This window comes from Sciurus vulgaris (assembly GCF_902686455.1).
Source record: "Sciurus vulgaris genome assembly, chromosome: 11".
NCBI lineage: Eukaryota > Metazoa > Chordata > Mammalia > Rodentia > Sciuridae > Sciurus > Sciurus vulgaris.
Window position 1 is genome coordinate 122,208,638 of NC_136472.1, and position 16,167 is coordinate 122,224,804.

Below are 16,167 nucleotides of genomic sequence, written 5' to 3' on the forward strand. Positions count from 1 at the left end.
CCTTTGCAGAGAACCCTCATCTGTGCTTCACATGGTAATAAGAACAAGAGAGTCCTTTGTGCCCATTCCCAAAAAATGGCCAATCCACAGAGCTGTTTGGTCCATCCTCTGCCTTCAGATGGCCTCAGTGGTGGGCAGGGGTTCCCATACTGGGCCTGGCCAGACCAGGTGGGGCTGGTCAGTACTCACGCTGGATGTCGATGGTGACTGAAGTCTCCTTCCCCCCAGGGATGGCTTTGTTGGTAGCACGGCACACGATGCTCTGTCCATTCTCTATGTCGCCAGGGGAGATGAAGAGGGTGCTGACGATGCTCTCGCGCTTGCCATCTCGAAGCAGGGTCTGGAGGAGGAGGGGGAGAAGGGATAGAAGGCCCCATGTCACTGGGCTAGGTTGACCTGGGTGGCTCAGACCCCAGCTCAGAGAGAAGAAAGAGCTGTGATGGAGTGTGTGTGTGGGTCAGCTCAGGAGACCAAAGTTTTCAGTTTCCATGCAGACTGGGTTGGGGGTAACTTTGCTTCCTGGCATGAGAACTGGGCTGTGGAAAGAAAAAGGAACTAGAAAGATTATTATCATGCACAAAAATCAGACTGGGGGGATTGGGTTGTAGCTCAGTGGTAGAGCACTTGCCTAGCATGTGTGAGGCCCTGGGTTCGAATCTCAGCACTACATATAAATAAGTAAGTTTAGAAAATAAAGGTCCATTGACAACTAAAAAAAAAAAAAAAAAAAAAATTAAACTGGACTTGTAAACCGAAAGCACAAAATAATTCAGGTTTGACAGCTGGGTGTGGTGGGGGCACACCTTTAATCCCAGTGACTCCATAGGCTGAGGCAGGAGGATTGTGAGTTCAAAGCCAGTCTCAGCAATTTAGAGAGGCACTAAACAACTTAGTGAGACCCTTTCTCTAAATAAAATATAAGAAAGTGCCGAGAATGTGACTGAGTGGTTAAGTGCTCCTGAGTTCAATTCCTGATTTAAAAAAAAAAAACCCAAAAAACAAAAACAAAAACAAAAAAATACAGGATCAGGTCTAATAAAACCAGTCTTTAATTAGGTCCATTATGGCCCCTGAAAGGTGACAGTCTGAAGAAGCAGGTGCGGTTTCGGGCATGGAGAAAGGACAGAGCTGGAGGGATGTAGACAGAATCAGTGCACACCCACTCTTTGGCTATTTCCCTATATAAGCCCTTTCATCTTTTCAAGCCATTTCCCTTCCTGATCTCATTAGAGCCTCCACCAAACCATAGCAGGACAGATGTCATTATTTTCCATCTGATTGGCGAAATTGACAGAGGAGATGGAACTTGATCGAACTCACGCTTTGTGTTGGTGGTGACATAAAGACCAGGGTCCTGCGGTGGGTTGAACTGTATCTGCAAATCCATGTCTACCCAGAACCCTAGAATGTGATCCAATTTAGAAACAGGGCCTTGCAGATCAGTTAGGTACTAATGAATCTCTAAGGATCTAGACACGAGATCCTCCTGGGTTTAGTGAGGTTCCTCCCTAAATCCAATGTCAGTGTCTTTTTGAGAGGAGCAGATGACACAGGCTCAGAGGCAACTGTGTGAAGACAGAGGCAGAGATTGGAATGACGCTTGCCATAATGTAAGTAGGAGCCACCAGGGCTGGACCAGACAGAAAGCCTCTTCCTAGACACCTTAAAGGCGCGTGGCCTGCCGAACCCCTGATTTCTGACTTGTTGGCCCCTGAAGCTATGAAAGAACAAAGTACCGCTGTTTTAATCACCGGATTGTGGTGCTTTGTTATGGCAGCTCTAGGAAACCAAGACAAGTCCTAAAGCCGCTGCTCCCCTCTCTTCATTAGGGTTGCTACCCTCTGCCCTCCCCTGTGCCCCTTTCCAGCTACCTCCCTATCAGTTCAGGGCCCACTAAGGGAGTCACATGCTGGGGAGGGTGTGCTGGGCGAGAGGGCCACTTTACATAGACGCTGGAGTCTGTTCAGCTTTTGAAGACTTTCTGTCCCATCCCAGGAGGGACTTCACTTTGGCAGGGGTGCTGGAAGCAGCCATGTTTTACCTCAATTTGAGCCAGGGGATAGATGACTCCGCCTCCTCAAGATATCCCGTAACATAACAATGGCATTGCCTTTCATTCTCATGAGCATTATCTTTATTTTGCAAGAGAAAACTGAGGTCAACATGAGTCAGGAACTTGCTAAGCAGAGCATAGACTGGCATTTCAGAATGGATAACCCCATCCAGCTTCCCTGAGATACAAGAGTTCAGTTACTTGGACCTTGCAGGTGGAAACAATTAGTGATTCAGTACTCTGGAGGAGGATGGCTACTGAGGTAGTTAGCAACAACCTGTGAGCTACAGGGATCCAGTCTCAATTTGGGGCAAAGTTTCTGATTTCTGGGGTTAGGAGAACCTGGCCTGAGCCTCAGCCTAGACCAATGCATCACTGGGTACAGGAGTGTACTCCTGTAATCCCAGCAATTTGGGAGGCTGAGGCAGGAGGATTGCAAGTTTGAGGCTAGCCTGGGCAACTTAGTGAGATTGTGACTCAAAACTAAAAAACAACAACAAAAAACAATGCATCCTGCTTTAGGCCATGCCAGACTATGACATTCTAGAGAAAACCTCAGGGCTGTAGCTCTGGACTTTCTCCTACACTGTACACTAGCCAGGCCTTGGTGGCCTGAAGACTCTGCACTTTCTTTATTGGGAGGCACTGGTCCTGGGCACAGGAACCAAAGGTGAAGGATGTGGCCAGTCCTAGCAGGCTGAGGAACCAGGCCATGTAGCTCCACAGGACCACAGGCTTCAGGTCAGCTTCTGGGCCAGGGTGCTTGCCTAGAGGTCCAAAAATATGGCTGGAGGGTATATAACTTATCCCCAAACCAAAGCCAGCACCACAGTACCACGCTGGCTTGGGGCTGTTCAGTGAACCTCACTGTGACTATAAATAGCTAAGTGATATTAAGAAAAATTTCCTGGATGAAAACAAGACCTGGGGGTGTGGGGTTGGGTGAGGGGAGAAGTGGAGGAGGGGACCTGCATTTCTTCTCACCTCTTTACTTTTCTGAGGAGCTAACAAGGGACATTTACATAACTTTGACTTTGCCCCCCCACCACCACCTCCGCGTCGCTGGACTCTGGGTGTGGTGGAAGGGAGCCTGTGTGTGGGTGCCCGTGGGAGGGGGCAGGGAGGCTGGGCTCTAATTAGGTCCTCTGACTGCTTCCCCTCCTCCCCAGCCCAGCGTGCTCCTCTGCCTTGAAATGATGATTAATGACATATTTACTGTGTCCGGGCGGGTGCTTTTCTGGGAAATACAAATTTTAGTCCAAGTTGTTTGTTCCACCTAATTAGAGAAAAAGGGAGATGTGTTCATTAAACAAAGGAGAAGGCAAGGAGGAGGCGAGCACTCCAGGGCTACCCCACCCTTGAGGGGGACCCTGGGTCCCTGGGCCCCGACTCTCATGGGAACTCAGCCTGGACAGCAGGTCCAGGGAGGAAGGTCAGGTTTGCTGGCCTTAGGCTGATCGTGGGGAGGGAGTCTGGAAGGGACCCTGTTAGGTAGGGACTTGAGCGGCTACTTGGAAGGGAGCAAAACGGCTGAGGCAGCAGGCAGCGGGCCAAAGAGAGACCAATCAAACATGGACACATAAACCCCACTGACCCTTACATCCACCTATCACTCAGCAGGGCCCCCGTCTATTCTGGCCTATAAAGACCCTGGGCAGCTAGGGCCATGTGCCATTTTTGGCTTTCCACCCTGATCTGGGGGCCTGGGAATTTCGCCGAGAGCCAAATTCCAATAAAGCTTGCTTCGACCCTTTCTGCCTGCTTTGTTTGGCCACCAGCCCTCGCCCTCGAGCTTACAGACCCCTCCAGGACAGAGGACTGAGCTAGCCTGGGTGTGAAGCTGGTGCCTGGGCCTACGGTACCCAGGTTTTTCTCCTTCCCTCTTTGCTTCCTGATCTTCTCACCTCTCCTGTCTTCTTTCTTTTCTTTTGCTTCATTTCTCTTTTACAAATCTCCCCTGATTGGCACTTTTCTCATATGCAAATGAAGTCTTGGGACTTGGTGGCTTTGAAGGTATCTTCCAGGTGGAACGTTCTATCATTTGCTGATTCTCCTCACAGCCCACTCTCCCACTCTTCCAGCCCTGTGCCCCTCACCTCCCCCTCCTTTATCTCTTCCCCTCACCGAACTTGCTCTAGGGACACGCCTCAGGCACTGAGCCCCCCACCTCGGGCTTCAGAAACCTCCACTAGCATGCAAATCTGCTGGGGGTGGGGGGTGAATTATTAATGGCAAGTCACTAGCTTCTGGGGCCACTGCCTCCCTTCAAGGCCTCCCTCCAGCTTCATGGGTGCTAATGTGCTGCCAGTCTCCAGCCTCCTAGGTACCCTGGCTGATTCGTGTTACTGTAATGACAGTTCCTGGGGGTTCAAGTGCGTGTGCAAATATGGACCTGGTTGGCACATTTGCGGCATATATACCATGCAGAACACATATCGTGTGCCCAGGAATGAGCATGCCAGGGTGTATTTCTTTGAGGCTGGGTTTCTATCCCTCATCTGTCTGTGTACACTTACCTACACACCCGCCCTCTCATTGATCCATCCCTGAGGCCACCCAGCAGACATTTATTTCTCTGGTTTCCCTGCAGTGATCTGGGAGGCTGGACTGTGGGGGCAGAGTATATCCTTGTAGCAGTTGCCCAGTGTGGCTGGCAGTGGCTGCTCTGCTCCTTGCAAAGCCCCCAGGCCTCCCAATGGGCAGTGGAGAGTCTAACTGAGCCCTCAGAGATGGGCGGCTTGGAGGAAATGCAGTGTGTGGGTGTCCCAGCCCTGGTACTAAATCTGGGCTGCTCATTGATATGCAAACTGCCTGGAGAGGCCCTGAGCAGGCCTGATTGCCTGGCAACAGGGCCTTCTCTTTTCTCCCTCCCGACTCACATCCCCCACCTGCTGTGTCCCTTTTTGTTTTTTTTTAAATCATCCCTTTCCTGGGTTATAGCTGCTTGGGGATCCATGTAGGCCTGTTGTCACTTGCACTGAATATGTATGGGTAAGGTACAGAACTGCACAGTGCCATTTGTCCCCGACCCTGCATCCAGACTTGTGCCCTAGAGCCAGAAGGGACACTTTTCACAGAGAAGGCCAGGATAAGTGGCTGCCGCATGATGTGGGTGGGTTAGAGGCTCTAGGCTCTACGCTAGACAGATGGGAAACAGGGAGATGGGGTGACTAGTGGGGAGTGCTGCTTAATGGAGAGTGAGGGCCCTGGGGGCTTCGAGCCTTCACCCTTTTTCTGAGCAGGAGCGCTTGATCTCTTCTTCCACATGGGGACAGTGGAGGCCAGTGGTGGGTAGGCCGGTGGCCTCCTGGGGCAGCAGGCAGCTTGAAGCTGGAGGAAACAGAGAGGTACCGCTGGAAGACGGTGCCTAAGGTCAAGCAGTCCACCAGCCTGGCTGGCCCCCAAACCAGGGTCAAGGCCTGTCCTCTACCTGGGGAACAGCAAGTGGGGCAGGAAGCTAACTCCTAGAGAATGGGGGAAGGTTTTCCTCTGGGCTTAGCCCATTCTCTTCCCTCCTTTCCTATCACCTGTTTTCTTTCTTTTCTTTCTTTTTTTTTTTTTTTTTAGTATATATTGGTTGTAGATGGACACAATACCTTTATTTTATTTAGTTTTATGTGGTGCTGAGGATCGAACCCAGTGCCTCACACGTGCTAGGCAAGCACTCTACCGTTGAGCTACGGCCTCAGCGCCCCCATCACCTGTTCTTCCTCCAGGATTGTGGATCTGCTGGCTTTCCACATGAAGGCCATGTGACCTTCTGATATCAGACCCTGAGAAGCAGGAGGAAAAAGGAAGGAGGCCGCCTGACCCAGATGCCTAAGACTAGGAATCTTGGAGGAGACATGGAGAGTGCTAAACCCCAGACCACAGGAGAAACATCACCAGTCTGGGTTGGGTGAAGGGCCAGAGGATCTTCTTTTCCTGGGACTCCTCCTGCGCAGGGGCCTAGTGTCCTGCAGGGATGAGACCCTTCCTTCCTCTGCTGGTCACATGAGCAGAATTGATTAGCAATCTGGAGACTTTGAAGCCAGGGCTGGTTTTTATGAAAGTGAAATCAAATATCATAGCTGTGATTTTTATAGCTGTCTGACCTCTGGAGCTGGAGAGCTGGGGTTGGGGGATGCAGGCTCCAGGGAAAGGGGGACCACAATACTCCAAATATTTATAGAGCCCTTACTTCATGCCATACTCTTTACAAGTTCTTCTCAATGCACACTCTAAGTCCATCAGCAGCATAACAGATGTTTGTGATTATTATCATCCCCATTTTTTCAGTTGGGGAAACTGACAGAGAGCTCAAGGCAACATAATATGTGATGGAGCCCAGTTTTGAACCCAGGTCTGTAGGACTCGGTGGCCTGTTCTACTCTGACACTGACACAGCATCTAGGCAATGCAGGTGTCCAGGTGGATTCCAGGGCTTGTGAAGATCCAGTGAAGGACAGGTGATAGTCCAAAAAGCTGGGTTTACTGTTAACTTACACACAGGGCACAGGGAGGTTGGAAGGTGGCAGAGTCTGGATTCAAATTCAGACCACCCAGCTCCTGTGCCCACAGGCTTAATAATACCCATGCGACAAATGCTAAGGGCTTCAGACTGGAAAGCTGCCAGGCTGCCCTGAGGGATCTTTTCTGTGAACCTTGAAGCCTGCTTGGTTTTTGTGTACTTCTTTCTCTCTCTCTCTCTCTCTCTCTCTCTCTCTCTCTCTCTCTCATCTATTGATGCCCCAACCCCTCCTCTGGAGCTGCTCTGCTTTTGGAAATCAGACATACTGTTTGTCCTATGATGGTCCTTGAAGTCCTGAAGACCCCAGGAGGGAAGAGAGTCAGGCGTTGGTGGGGAGCAGGGGGAGGGCACTCTGACGCCCCTAAAGCCTACTCCCCATGACCCCTGCTGAACTGTCCACCTCTCTCAGCTTGCTCTAAGTCATAGATCTGCAGCTTGCCAGAACTGGAGCACCTTTCCAGGGCATCTGATCCAACCCTTTATTTTGTAGATGAGGAACTGAGCCCAGGGAGTGAGTTTCCTGGGGTTATAGCAAGGAGTGAACCTGGCCCTGCTGCCTCCTACTGCCCTTCCCTTTGTCAGATTCTGTATGGGGGTGGACTGGGGCAGAGGGTGGTCGTGGGGGCAGGTCCTACAGGGTGACCCTTACCTCTCTCTTCACCAGATGAAGAGAGATGCAAGGTTTTTGCAGGACACAAACCCCCGGAGGGCCAGGCTGGCCCAGCTTCAGGGAGGGACTGAACCAGCACCCACACTGGAAGAAACACCCCCTCCCTTTCTTCCCATCCTCCTCTGGATGATCTATTTCCTGTGTCATATTTTTGTATTTCACAATATAATAGGGTGGCTCCAGCCCAGGATGTGAACAGAGGATTTATCTCCCAAGAGGCAGCTTCCCCCTGGATGGACTTGTGCCCAGGAGAAGGCATTGGTCCTGGGATCTGGCTGCTGGCTCTGAGTGGCAGCCAAGCTTTGATCAGCAGCCCTGGCATGAACCTTTGGCAGGGTCGTCTGTTTTGGATGGGAAGGACATATTCTCAGAGGAGAGACAGCCTTGCCTCACATCCTCTGCTGATGGCAAAAGCCTTTCTTCTCTTTCCAGGATCCATGAAAAGGAGCCAGGGGTGGGCTGGGTCTAGGGAGCAAGCTGAGTACCTCTTCCCTCTCAGAGGTTGTGGAGGAGAGCACTGGAGTTCTGAGAGCTTCAGAGCCCAGAGACCATGGACCCTAACACAGCTTCTGGGTGGGCTTATGGGATAGTTGCCCATCTGTTGAAGGCTGTCCTGGGAAGAACCTAGGAAAGAGACAGGCCTGGGTGTCAGGAGACCGTGGCTTCATCCTGATACTGCTCTCTGGATTGCTGAGAAGAGGAAGAAATTCCTTGCAATTTTCTGTCCCTAGATAGAAGAGCTTAGACCTCCATCCTCGAAGGTCCCCTTCATCTAAAAGGTTTGGTTTAAAAAAGTACTTAGGATTTTACTTTTATTCAGGTACAGTGAGGTCAACAGAAGAGGAGTCCACTGCCATTGAATAGAAAGTTTATTACTCACAGTTCCCAAGAGGAAGGGGCACGTCATGGCACAATATGCCAGGTAGGGTCACATGGGGGAGATCCAGGGTCAGTCAGGGGCAGAGGCAGGGAGGGGAGCTGAACCTGGTCATGGCTTGTGTGGGAAGGAACGGGTCAGGCAGGGTAGGCAGCTGAGCAGGTTTAGGTTTGCACAGCTTGAATAACTTCAGTGAGTCTGGGCTGCACTCGTTACCCGAATGAAAATCAAATCCCAAGTACTTTTTAAAAAATAGCTCCCATGGGTTTTAAAAAATAGCCCCTAAGTCAGGAACCTTGGACAGGGCAGAAACTGCTTTATTTGGCAGCCCTGGGGAAGGGATATGATCCTGCCAAGTGTGACAATGTTTTGACAGTTTGGGGCCCCACAGGCCCTGGCAGGGCTGCCCCTCCCAGGGTTAGCTAACTCTCAGAGAAAGCAAACAATTTCCTTTGATATTCAGACCAGCCAATCCTGAGTCTAGGATGCCCAGTTAAATTTGAATTTCAGATACACAATGCATTATTTTTCAGCATAATTATCAGTCATTATTACATTCCATGCAATATTTATTTAGGACATAATATGACTAAAATTTTACTTTTGTTTTTCTAAAATTTAAATTTAATTAGGCACTTTTTCTGAGTCCATTCAGGCTGCTATAACAAAATACCATAAACTAGGTGGCTTGTAAACTATAGAAACTTACTTCTGAGAGTTCTGTAGGCTGCAGAGTATGGAGAGGGCCAGACACGTGGTTCCTGTGTGGTAGTTTTCTCTCTGTGACCACACGTGGTGGAAAGGACAAGAACCCTTTGGATCTCCTATAAGGATCATAAGGGTCCCACCTTCATGACCTAATCACCTCTGAAAGGCACCCCCCTTCCTGAGCTATCCCTTGGCAGTAGGATTTCAACCTATGAGGTTTGCAGGGCCAGCTTGGCAGCACTAGGTTCTAGTCATTTCTATCCATGAGTCTCCTCTTCTGACCAGACCCTATTCTAGGGTTTTACCTTGTCCAGCAGTTACTCTAGGAAAGAGAGAGACAGACAGACAAACTAATGGGGGTGGGGGACACGGTGGGAGAGAGAAAAAGTGACATAGAGAGAGAAGGAGGCAGAGGAACAGCGACAGAGAGGGAGCTGAGAGAGACAGGGAGAGCCGTCCCCTCTGCAGAGGGCCCCTCTGGGCCTTCCCTGTCTCTCCGCCGCCCCGGCTTACCTTGGAGTAGGTGGCCCCGTTGATGACTTCTCCCTTTCGAAGCCAGATGATGGAGGCAGCTGGCTTGGCATTGTCTGCGTGGCAGGTGAGGTTGAGAGGGTCCCCCGCTCGCAGGCTGATCACAGGCCCCCCTAGGATCACGGGGTCATCGGGTGGCACTGCGGGAAGAGGAGCAGAGAAGTTAGGCTGGGGGCTGCCCTCCTCCTTCCCTCAGGATGGCTGGCTGGGCTGAGTGGGTCTTGTGGAGAGGATGAGAGACAATGATTAACCAAATCATCAACAAAATCCCATGTGTTATAACAATAATTGCAACAACAGCACTGGTTCCTGACACATGCGTATCTGCAGAAGATGTGTCGGTTCATCATCTGGTTCATGCTGAGCATGTGAGGGGACAGGGCAGGTGTTGGTCCTTAGCCTTTCAGATTGGGAAGCAGATCTGTGTGGCCCAGACAATATCGGTGGTTTCTTTCTTTTTAATTTCTTTTTTTTTTAAATAGAGCACCGTCATACCTGTCTTCTGATTTAGTCCTCACTACAGTCTTTCAAGGCAAACACTACTATCCCAATTACACAGGTCTAGGAACTGAGGCTCAGCAGGATTAAGCGGCTTGCTCAAGATCACACAGCAAATGCCAATACCTGGTAGAGCCAGGACAGGAAGCTGGGTCCTGACCCCTGGAGTTCAGGCTGGTCCCTCCCCCAGCAAGGCACAGGTGACAAGGTGATGCTTCAGAGTGAAGACCGCTCTTCAGAGTGCTGTGAAGCCCTGGCATTGGCTGAGCATCCCCAGAGTCAGGATGAGTCTCTCCTGCCCTGAACTTCCCTCTATGCATGGTAGAATGGTTGTGACTGGCGGTCCCTGCCAAGGGACCTGGAGTGCCAGGAGGAGAGGGCACTGGAATGCCCCTCTGTGAAGCAGAGCCCCTGTGCTCGACAGACATCGCTAACTCTGAGGAATCACACCTTTGATCTCCATGATGACCATGGTTGCTACAATGGTAGACCCTTGTGATTTAGAGAAGAGGCCCAGAGAAGTCAAGTAACTTGTCTAAGGACACAAAGCCTCTTTCACTGTGCTCATGGACACACTGAGCATCTCAGGACTCTATTGCTCCCTGGACAAGACACAGAAAGGGAAGGGCTCCTTGGAGACTACCTGTGGCCACTGTCTCTTGAGGAACCTGTCTCCTTTCCACTGGGAGAACTAGGTGAGTTAGCTCTGGAGTCTAGGAGGGGCTCAGGGTCTCCCCTGACACACTGGAGGTGTGAGCTGTGTGTGTGCTCAGGGAATGAGGGGTAAGTAGATGACTGGGAATGGGGACCTAGCACAAAGGGTCTTTTTGCTCAGTTGTTAGAGAACGTCCATCCTTCCACCTAGACTCTGTGAGTCTGTGCTTGTGGTTATGGACCTGGGAGTTCTACATAGGGGACTCTGTTTTCCAGTATCAGTCCTCAGGGTGGCTCCCAGAATCTGCCCACCTGCCGTGTCTTCCTGGGGCATCTCCCTTCCAACCACCAACCATCGGTCCTTCTTTTAGTCGACTCTGGCTTCTCTAAAACCTCTGAGAGGGCCCTACCTGGGGCCAGATCAGTACGCAAAGCATCAAACCTTCAGGTTGGTTGTTCTACCTGCTTCCTGCCTGGCGTTGGAAGAGAATTGACCTGGCACTAAGAACTCAGCAGTGACATTTCTTGAGGAAAACCAACCCCAAAGAGCTTCCAAGATGGGACATTGATCCCATGGTAGCCAGTCCAGGACTACAATGATCCTGGCCCAGGGAGGAAGTCAGCCTAGTCCAACCCTGCCTGGTCCTGGGTTCTCAAGCCAGACCTCCCCAGGGGGCCCTGGAGCTGCCAGGTTCAGAGGAAGCAGGCGGGTGTGGGCAGGACCATGAAGACAGCCGAGCTCGCCCACCCCAAACCTCTCATTAGCACCCAAGGCCTCTTTGGTTTGGGCGTGGTCGGAGAGCAGCCAGGAGGCTAATGAGGACTTTTCATCAATGGCTGTGGACTAGCTGCCCAGCAGAGGGACTTCATCTGCCTGCAATGGGGCGGGCCCTTCCAGCAGGGAGAGCAGGGGCTTGGAGAAGATCGCCAGCCTTCATCCTTCACAAGGCTGGGGTCATTGCCCTTTCTATCTGCGTGGCGCCACCCTGCCTCCACTGGGCGTCCTCAGGGGAAGTCAGACCTGAGCTGCTGTGGGCCAGGAGAATCGGAAAGAGCCACCTGGAAAGAGCCACAGAATGAACTGGCCCAGCCTCTTCTCCTCAGCCTCCCCAGCGATGAACCAAGAGATGTGGGTTTGAGGAAGAGGACCAGAAGGCTGGTCCCCCGCTCTGTGTTAGTTTTCTTGGGTGTGAAATGTGAAAGTTCAACAGAGGATGTGGGGAGTTCTCTCCAGCATTGACAGCTGTTGGGTTTGAGATGGGTTTGCAGGAGTGGCTGCCCATTAGACTATTCTAGGGAGGTTTCAAAAATCCTGTTACCAGGTTGCACCCTGACCAACTTTTTTTTTGGTACTGGAAATTGAACCACTGAGTCACATCCTCAGTCCTTTTTTTTTTTTTTTTTTTTTTTTTGTATTTTACTTAGAAACAAGGTCTCACTGAGTTGCTGAGGCTGGCTTTGAACTCATAATCCTCTGCCTCAGCCTCCTGAGCTACTGGAGTTAAAGGTGTGTGCCACCACACTCAGCCGCATTAGGAATTTTTAAAAGTTCTAACTGTGCCCCCAGGATCCACATGTGTGACCTTGTTTGAGAACCAGTCTTCTCTGGGCTTTTTGCTCAGGTGCATGGAACCATTATTACTCTGATGGAGGTGTAAAGGCTGGTGGGGAGGGGTCTTCCCCCAAAACCCATGTGGTGAGGCCTCAGTCATTTCTTCTTGCTCCTCTAGTGTTGTGTTTCAGAGATATTGGATTAGAGGGAGTGTGGATGAGGGAGAAGGGAGTGGGGCTGTTGTGGGAGTTCTCAGGAGAACACACACACACACATTCACACACACAAACATCCACCCTCAGAATGGGTCCTGATTACATCTTCCCAAATAAGTGGTTATCATGCTGGTTATTCATGTAGCCATGCATTATTGATTGGCCTTCGCCTCACTGCACACCAGATGGGGGTAGGAGGGTGTGGGTGGGGGCTGGGGTGGGTGGGGGTGGGGATGGGTGAGGAAGGAGGATGTTTAGGGACCAGCCTTCTGAATAGAAATCAACAGTCACTCTTGGCAGCTGTAGCTCAGATGGTGGTGATGTGGGGCCGACTCATTACCTCTCCATTCAGACTGGGGCCCAGGGCTGGGGCAGCTGGGAGGGGAGGAAGTCTCGGAGCAACCGGAGCCTGGAGATGCATTATTCATACACCCCCCTCCCAGGATTGGTTATTATCCTGAACCACTATAGAGTTTGGTCTCCTAATTTTTAATCACAAGGAAGGTGGAAGCGTTAGTCTTTTTGTGATTAATCTGGAGATAAAAATAGTTGACTGTTTTGGTGTTGTGCTTATTGTCAGTCAGGAAGAAAAATTGCATTAACTGTTGAGGGACGGAGGCCTGGGGAAGACCTGAGCATATCTCAGGCAGAGTGCATGGCCGGAGCTGGACTTCGGCCCTGGAGGAGGCCGCAACCGTGCCTCAGACAGGCTAGCATGAGGGAGACTACAGCACACAGCCGGTTCCTGGGGCACTGTTTAGGAAAGGAACAAACTTTCCAACGAAGAGTCTATCACCACGGGGGTGGTGGATTTTTGCAGTTTACTGTCCTATTATCTAGGATTTGGGCAGTAGCTGCGGGTCCCATCCCTGCTCTTCCCCTCCCTGATACCTGCTCTGCGGTGGGCAATGTGGGGCATCTGTCCCTCTCCCATTGTGTGCAGGGAGCCCCTGAAGGCTTTCTATGAACTCTGCTGCCAAGCACAAGGGGGTCCCTGTGGAAGGGTGGGGTGAGGAGACACCACACAGCTCAGTTCTTCACTGACAGAGATGGAAACTGAGACCAGATAGCACAAGGGGCTGGCCCAAAGTGAGTGAGGTTGAAGAAGGATGCATCCTGGCTCCGACCAGGGAGGTAAAGCTTTCATCTATTTGGTGAACTAAGGTTCCCTCTTCCTTTCTACTTGAACAAGACTCTGTAGCTAAAATTGTCTGAAACTGTTACCCACTTCTAAAGTTCTAAGGGGTGCTCCCATGAAGACCTTGGACATCAGCATGTGGTGGCATGCTGGACATGGTGTAGGACAATGACTGGAAAGAGGACTGGGGTCAGAGGCCTTATGCTCTGTTCTGGATTGCTCTCCACTCACTGCCTCTGTGCTCAGTGACTGCACAAGGTCAAGCTCATTGACTTGTTGACCAACCTTGACTGAACAGCCTGGAAGACTCTCTTGGGACAACACCACAGGTTTCTTCCAGAGTCTACCTGATCACTCAGGTGAAGCCCTGGCTGGGCTTTCAGGAATTCCTCAGATGCTCTGACAGCTCAGATGTTGGGTTTCCACAGAAGGCCCCTCTGGGACACAACTGCTGCATGAATCAGCAGTACTGACAGGGCAGCTGGAATGTTTAAGAGGTCAGTCTGATCATCCTCCTGCCTCAAGACAGCACAGTGGGGAAACTTACAGATGCTTAGCCATCTGCAGAGCAGGCCTGGGTCTCCAACCAACTAACAGTGCATTTTCCACAAAGCATGTGCTTATTAAAAACCAGAATCCAACAGGACCCTCCTCTGCTTTGAGGGCTCCCCACTGCACTTGGAATGTAACTTGAACTTGGTGCTGCCTGCAAGTATCCATAACCATGGCTCTTGCTGCCCACTGGAAGGTTCCACCTGCTACTTGCTTCCCAGGTCTTGGTCCCATCAGCCCTGCTGTCTGCTGAACAAGCCAATCTCCTTCTTTGCACAGGGCCTTCCCTCGCTGTCTGTCTGGAATGCTCTTTTCTGTCTTTGCTCTGCTGGCTTCTTCCTGTCCATCAAGATGCATCTTCAATGTCACCTTCTCAGAGAGGACTTCCCTGTTATAGCCTCTTGATGTCTCTCCATTATACCATCCCACCTCATGTCCCCCATTACTGACTTTATTTCTTGATACCTCTTAGTAAAGAGGAGAACAAAGGCTTTATCTGTTTTGGTCATTGTGGCATTGCTCTGCCTAGATCAGTCACTACCTGGCACTTAGTAGGTGCTCAATAAATGTTTTCAAATAAATGAAAAATCCTCAGCAGGTAGAGGGCACAGATGTTGGCTTCTGAAGTTAGCACTTTTTGTACTGTGTGTGTGTGTGTGTGTGTGTGTGTGTGTGTGTGTAGGGTACAGGTGGGGGTGGGATGAGTGAGTGTTGGGGGGAGTAGTGGACCAAGGGGAGGCACCTCCTAGACTTGACTGGGAATGCTATGCTGGAACTATCTGGTGTGGCACTGGGACTTTTCCTGGGGAGAGGGAAGCCAGGGCTGGGGAGGGTTTGGTGCTGGAACTGGGGTTGGTTCTCAGCAGCACCAGCCTTCTTGGTAGGAGAGGAACCCCAGTCTGATTTGCCTGGATGACAAGCTAGAGGGAAGACTGCAGGCTAAGCATGGTGACAGATCAGATTCGTGGCTGAGTAAGATTTGTGATTGGCAGTTTGCATTTCTTTGCTTTTGGGGTTCAGCCCAGGCCCTAGAGGCTCTGGGAAAGCTGGCTGAGCCTGTGCTGAGTCCCATTATTGACTAGAGACAGGGGTGGGCCTCTGGGCTCCATTCTCACACCCTGAGAATCTTCTTTGTCCCAATGTCCCCATGAAGCCAGCCAGAGTTTCTTTCTGCCCTGCCTCCTCCCTCCATCCCCCAAATTGTGCCTTTTATTTCTTTTTCAGGCCTCTTCCTTGTTACAAACTGAGTGACAGGACATGCGCTGCCATCATGGAGCTGATGGTGAGACCCTGGTAGCTCAAACCCGCCCCTGGATGCACCTGTGTGTGGCACTGGCATCCTCTGGGGTTTTTTTAAAAACAGTACCAGTGTTTCACCTTGGAACTCTTGAGTCAGAATCTGCATCTTTTTCCCCCTGGGAAACCAGGGTCTCACACATATAACAAGCAGTCTACCACTGAGCTAACCCCCAGGCCTTTTTAATTTTATTTTCGGAAAAGGGTCTTACAAAGTTGCTGAACCTGGCCTTGAACTTGTGATCCTCCCTAGTCACTGGGATTATATATGCGCTTCACTGTACCCAGCTCAGATTCTGTTTTTGAAAAAGATTCCAGAAAATTCACATGCACCTTTGAGTTTGAGGAGCTCTGCTCTAAGGTGGAATTTAAGGAGGAATTTCAAACTGAAATTTCAAAGCTCTAGAAGGATAAGGGCACTGGACGAGGACAGCACCAATTGCTGCCCCCACTGGTTCCTTCGTTGACTTCCTGCTAGCTTTGGTCCTTCCTGGCCTAGGTTGAAGAAGAGGCGCAGACTCCTTGCACACTGGCTTTGAAGTTAGAGGTCCTTATTGCAGAACAAATGCCATTTCTTTAGCTTGAGATGCTGACTTTCTCTTTCGCCTTCTTCTTCTGGGTCGCTGTTATCCAACATTTGAGACATAGCTAAGGGGTCACCCTCTCTAAGAAGTATTTCCAGAATTTCCCAGTAGGACCAGGTGACTTCTGTCTCTATCCCATGTCATCCTGGTCATCCTCCCATCTCAATATCTAACACATCTTATGGAAATATCTTCGTGTGCTCTCTCCCTTAGGCCACACCCTCATCCACACTCAATCCCCATCACCTGGTAGAGCACCTGCCACACAAGGTGCAGGGCAGCATGATGGTTGCTGGGCTGCATTTAGCTGGAGTCCGTCACTTTACCAG

General features: G+C 50.8%; 1 protein-coding gene and 1 long non-coding RNA gene across 7 annotated transcripts in view; one reads left to right on the forward strand and one right to left on the reverse strand.

Moving 5' to 3' along the window:
• Positions 1-16,167, reverse strand: part of KIRREL3 (kirre like nephrin family adhesion molecule 3) — a 571,499-nt gene that overhangs the window by 40,490 nt on the left and 514,842 nt on the right. For all 4 annotated transcript variants that reach the window (XM_079105292.1, XM_079105291.1, XM_079105294.1 and 1 more), the window contains exons 6-7: positions 9,332-9,489; positions 190-340 (exon numbers count right to left, since the gene is read on the reverse strand). In XM_079105292.1, coding sequence (XP_078961418.1) covers positions 190-340; positions 9,332-9,489 — 309 coding nt within the window. The remainder of the gene's footprint in view (positions 1-189; positions 341-9,331; positions 9,490-16,167) is intronic.
• Positions 1-16,167, forward strand: part of LOC306640763 — a 55,730-nt gene that overhangs the window by 25,156 nt on the left and 14,407 nt on the right. Inside the window, exons 2-3 of one of the 3 annotated variants that reach the window (XR_013757883.1) lie at positions 8,054-8,155; positions 9,832-10,542. The exons of 1 other annotated variant lie outside the window; for it this stretch is intronic. This is a non-coding gene — a long non-coding RNA (uncharacterized lncRNA). The remainder of the gene's footprint in view (positions 1-8,053; positions 8,156-9,831; positions 10,543-16,167) is intronic. One more of the 3 variants, XR_013757884.1, reaches the window with a different exon arrangement.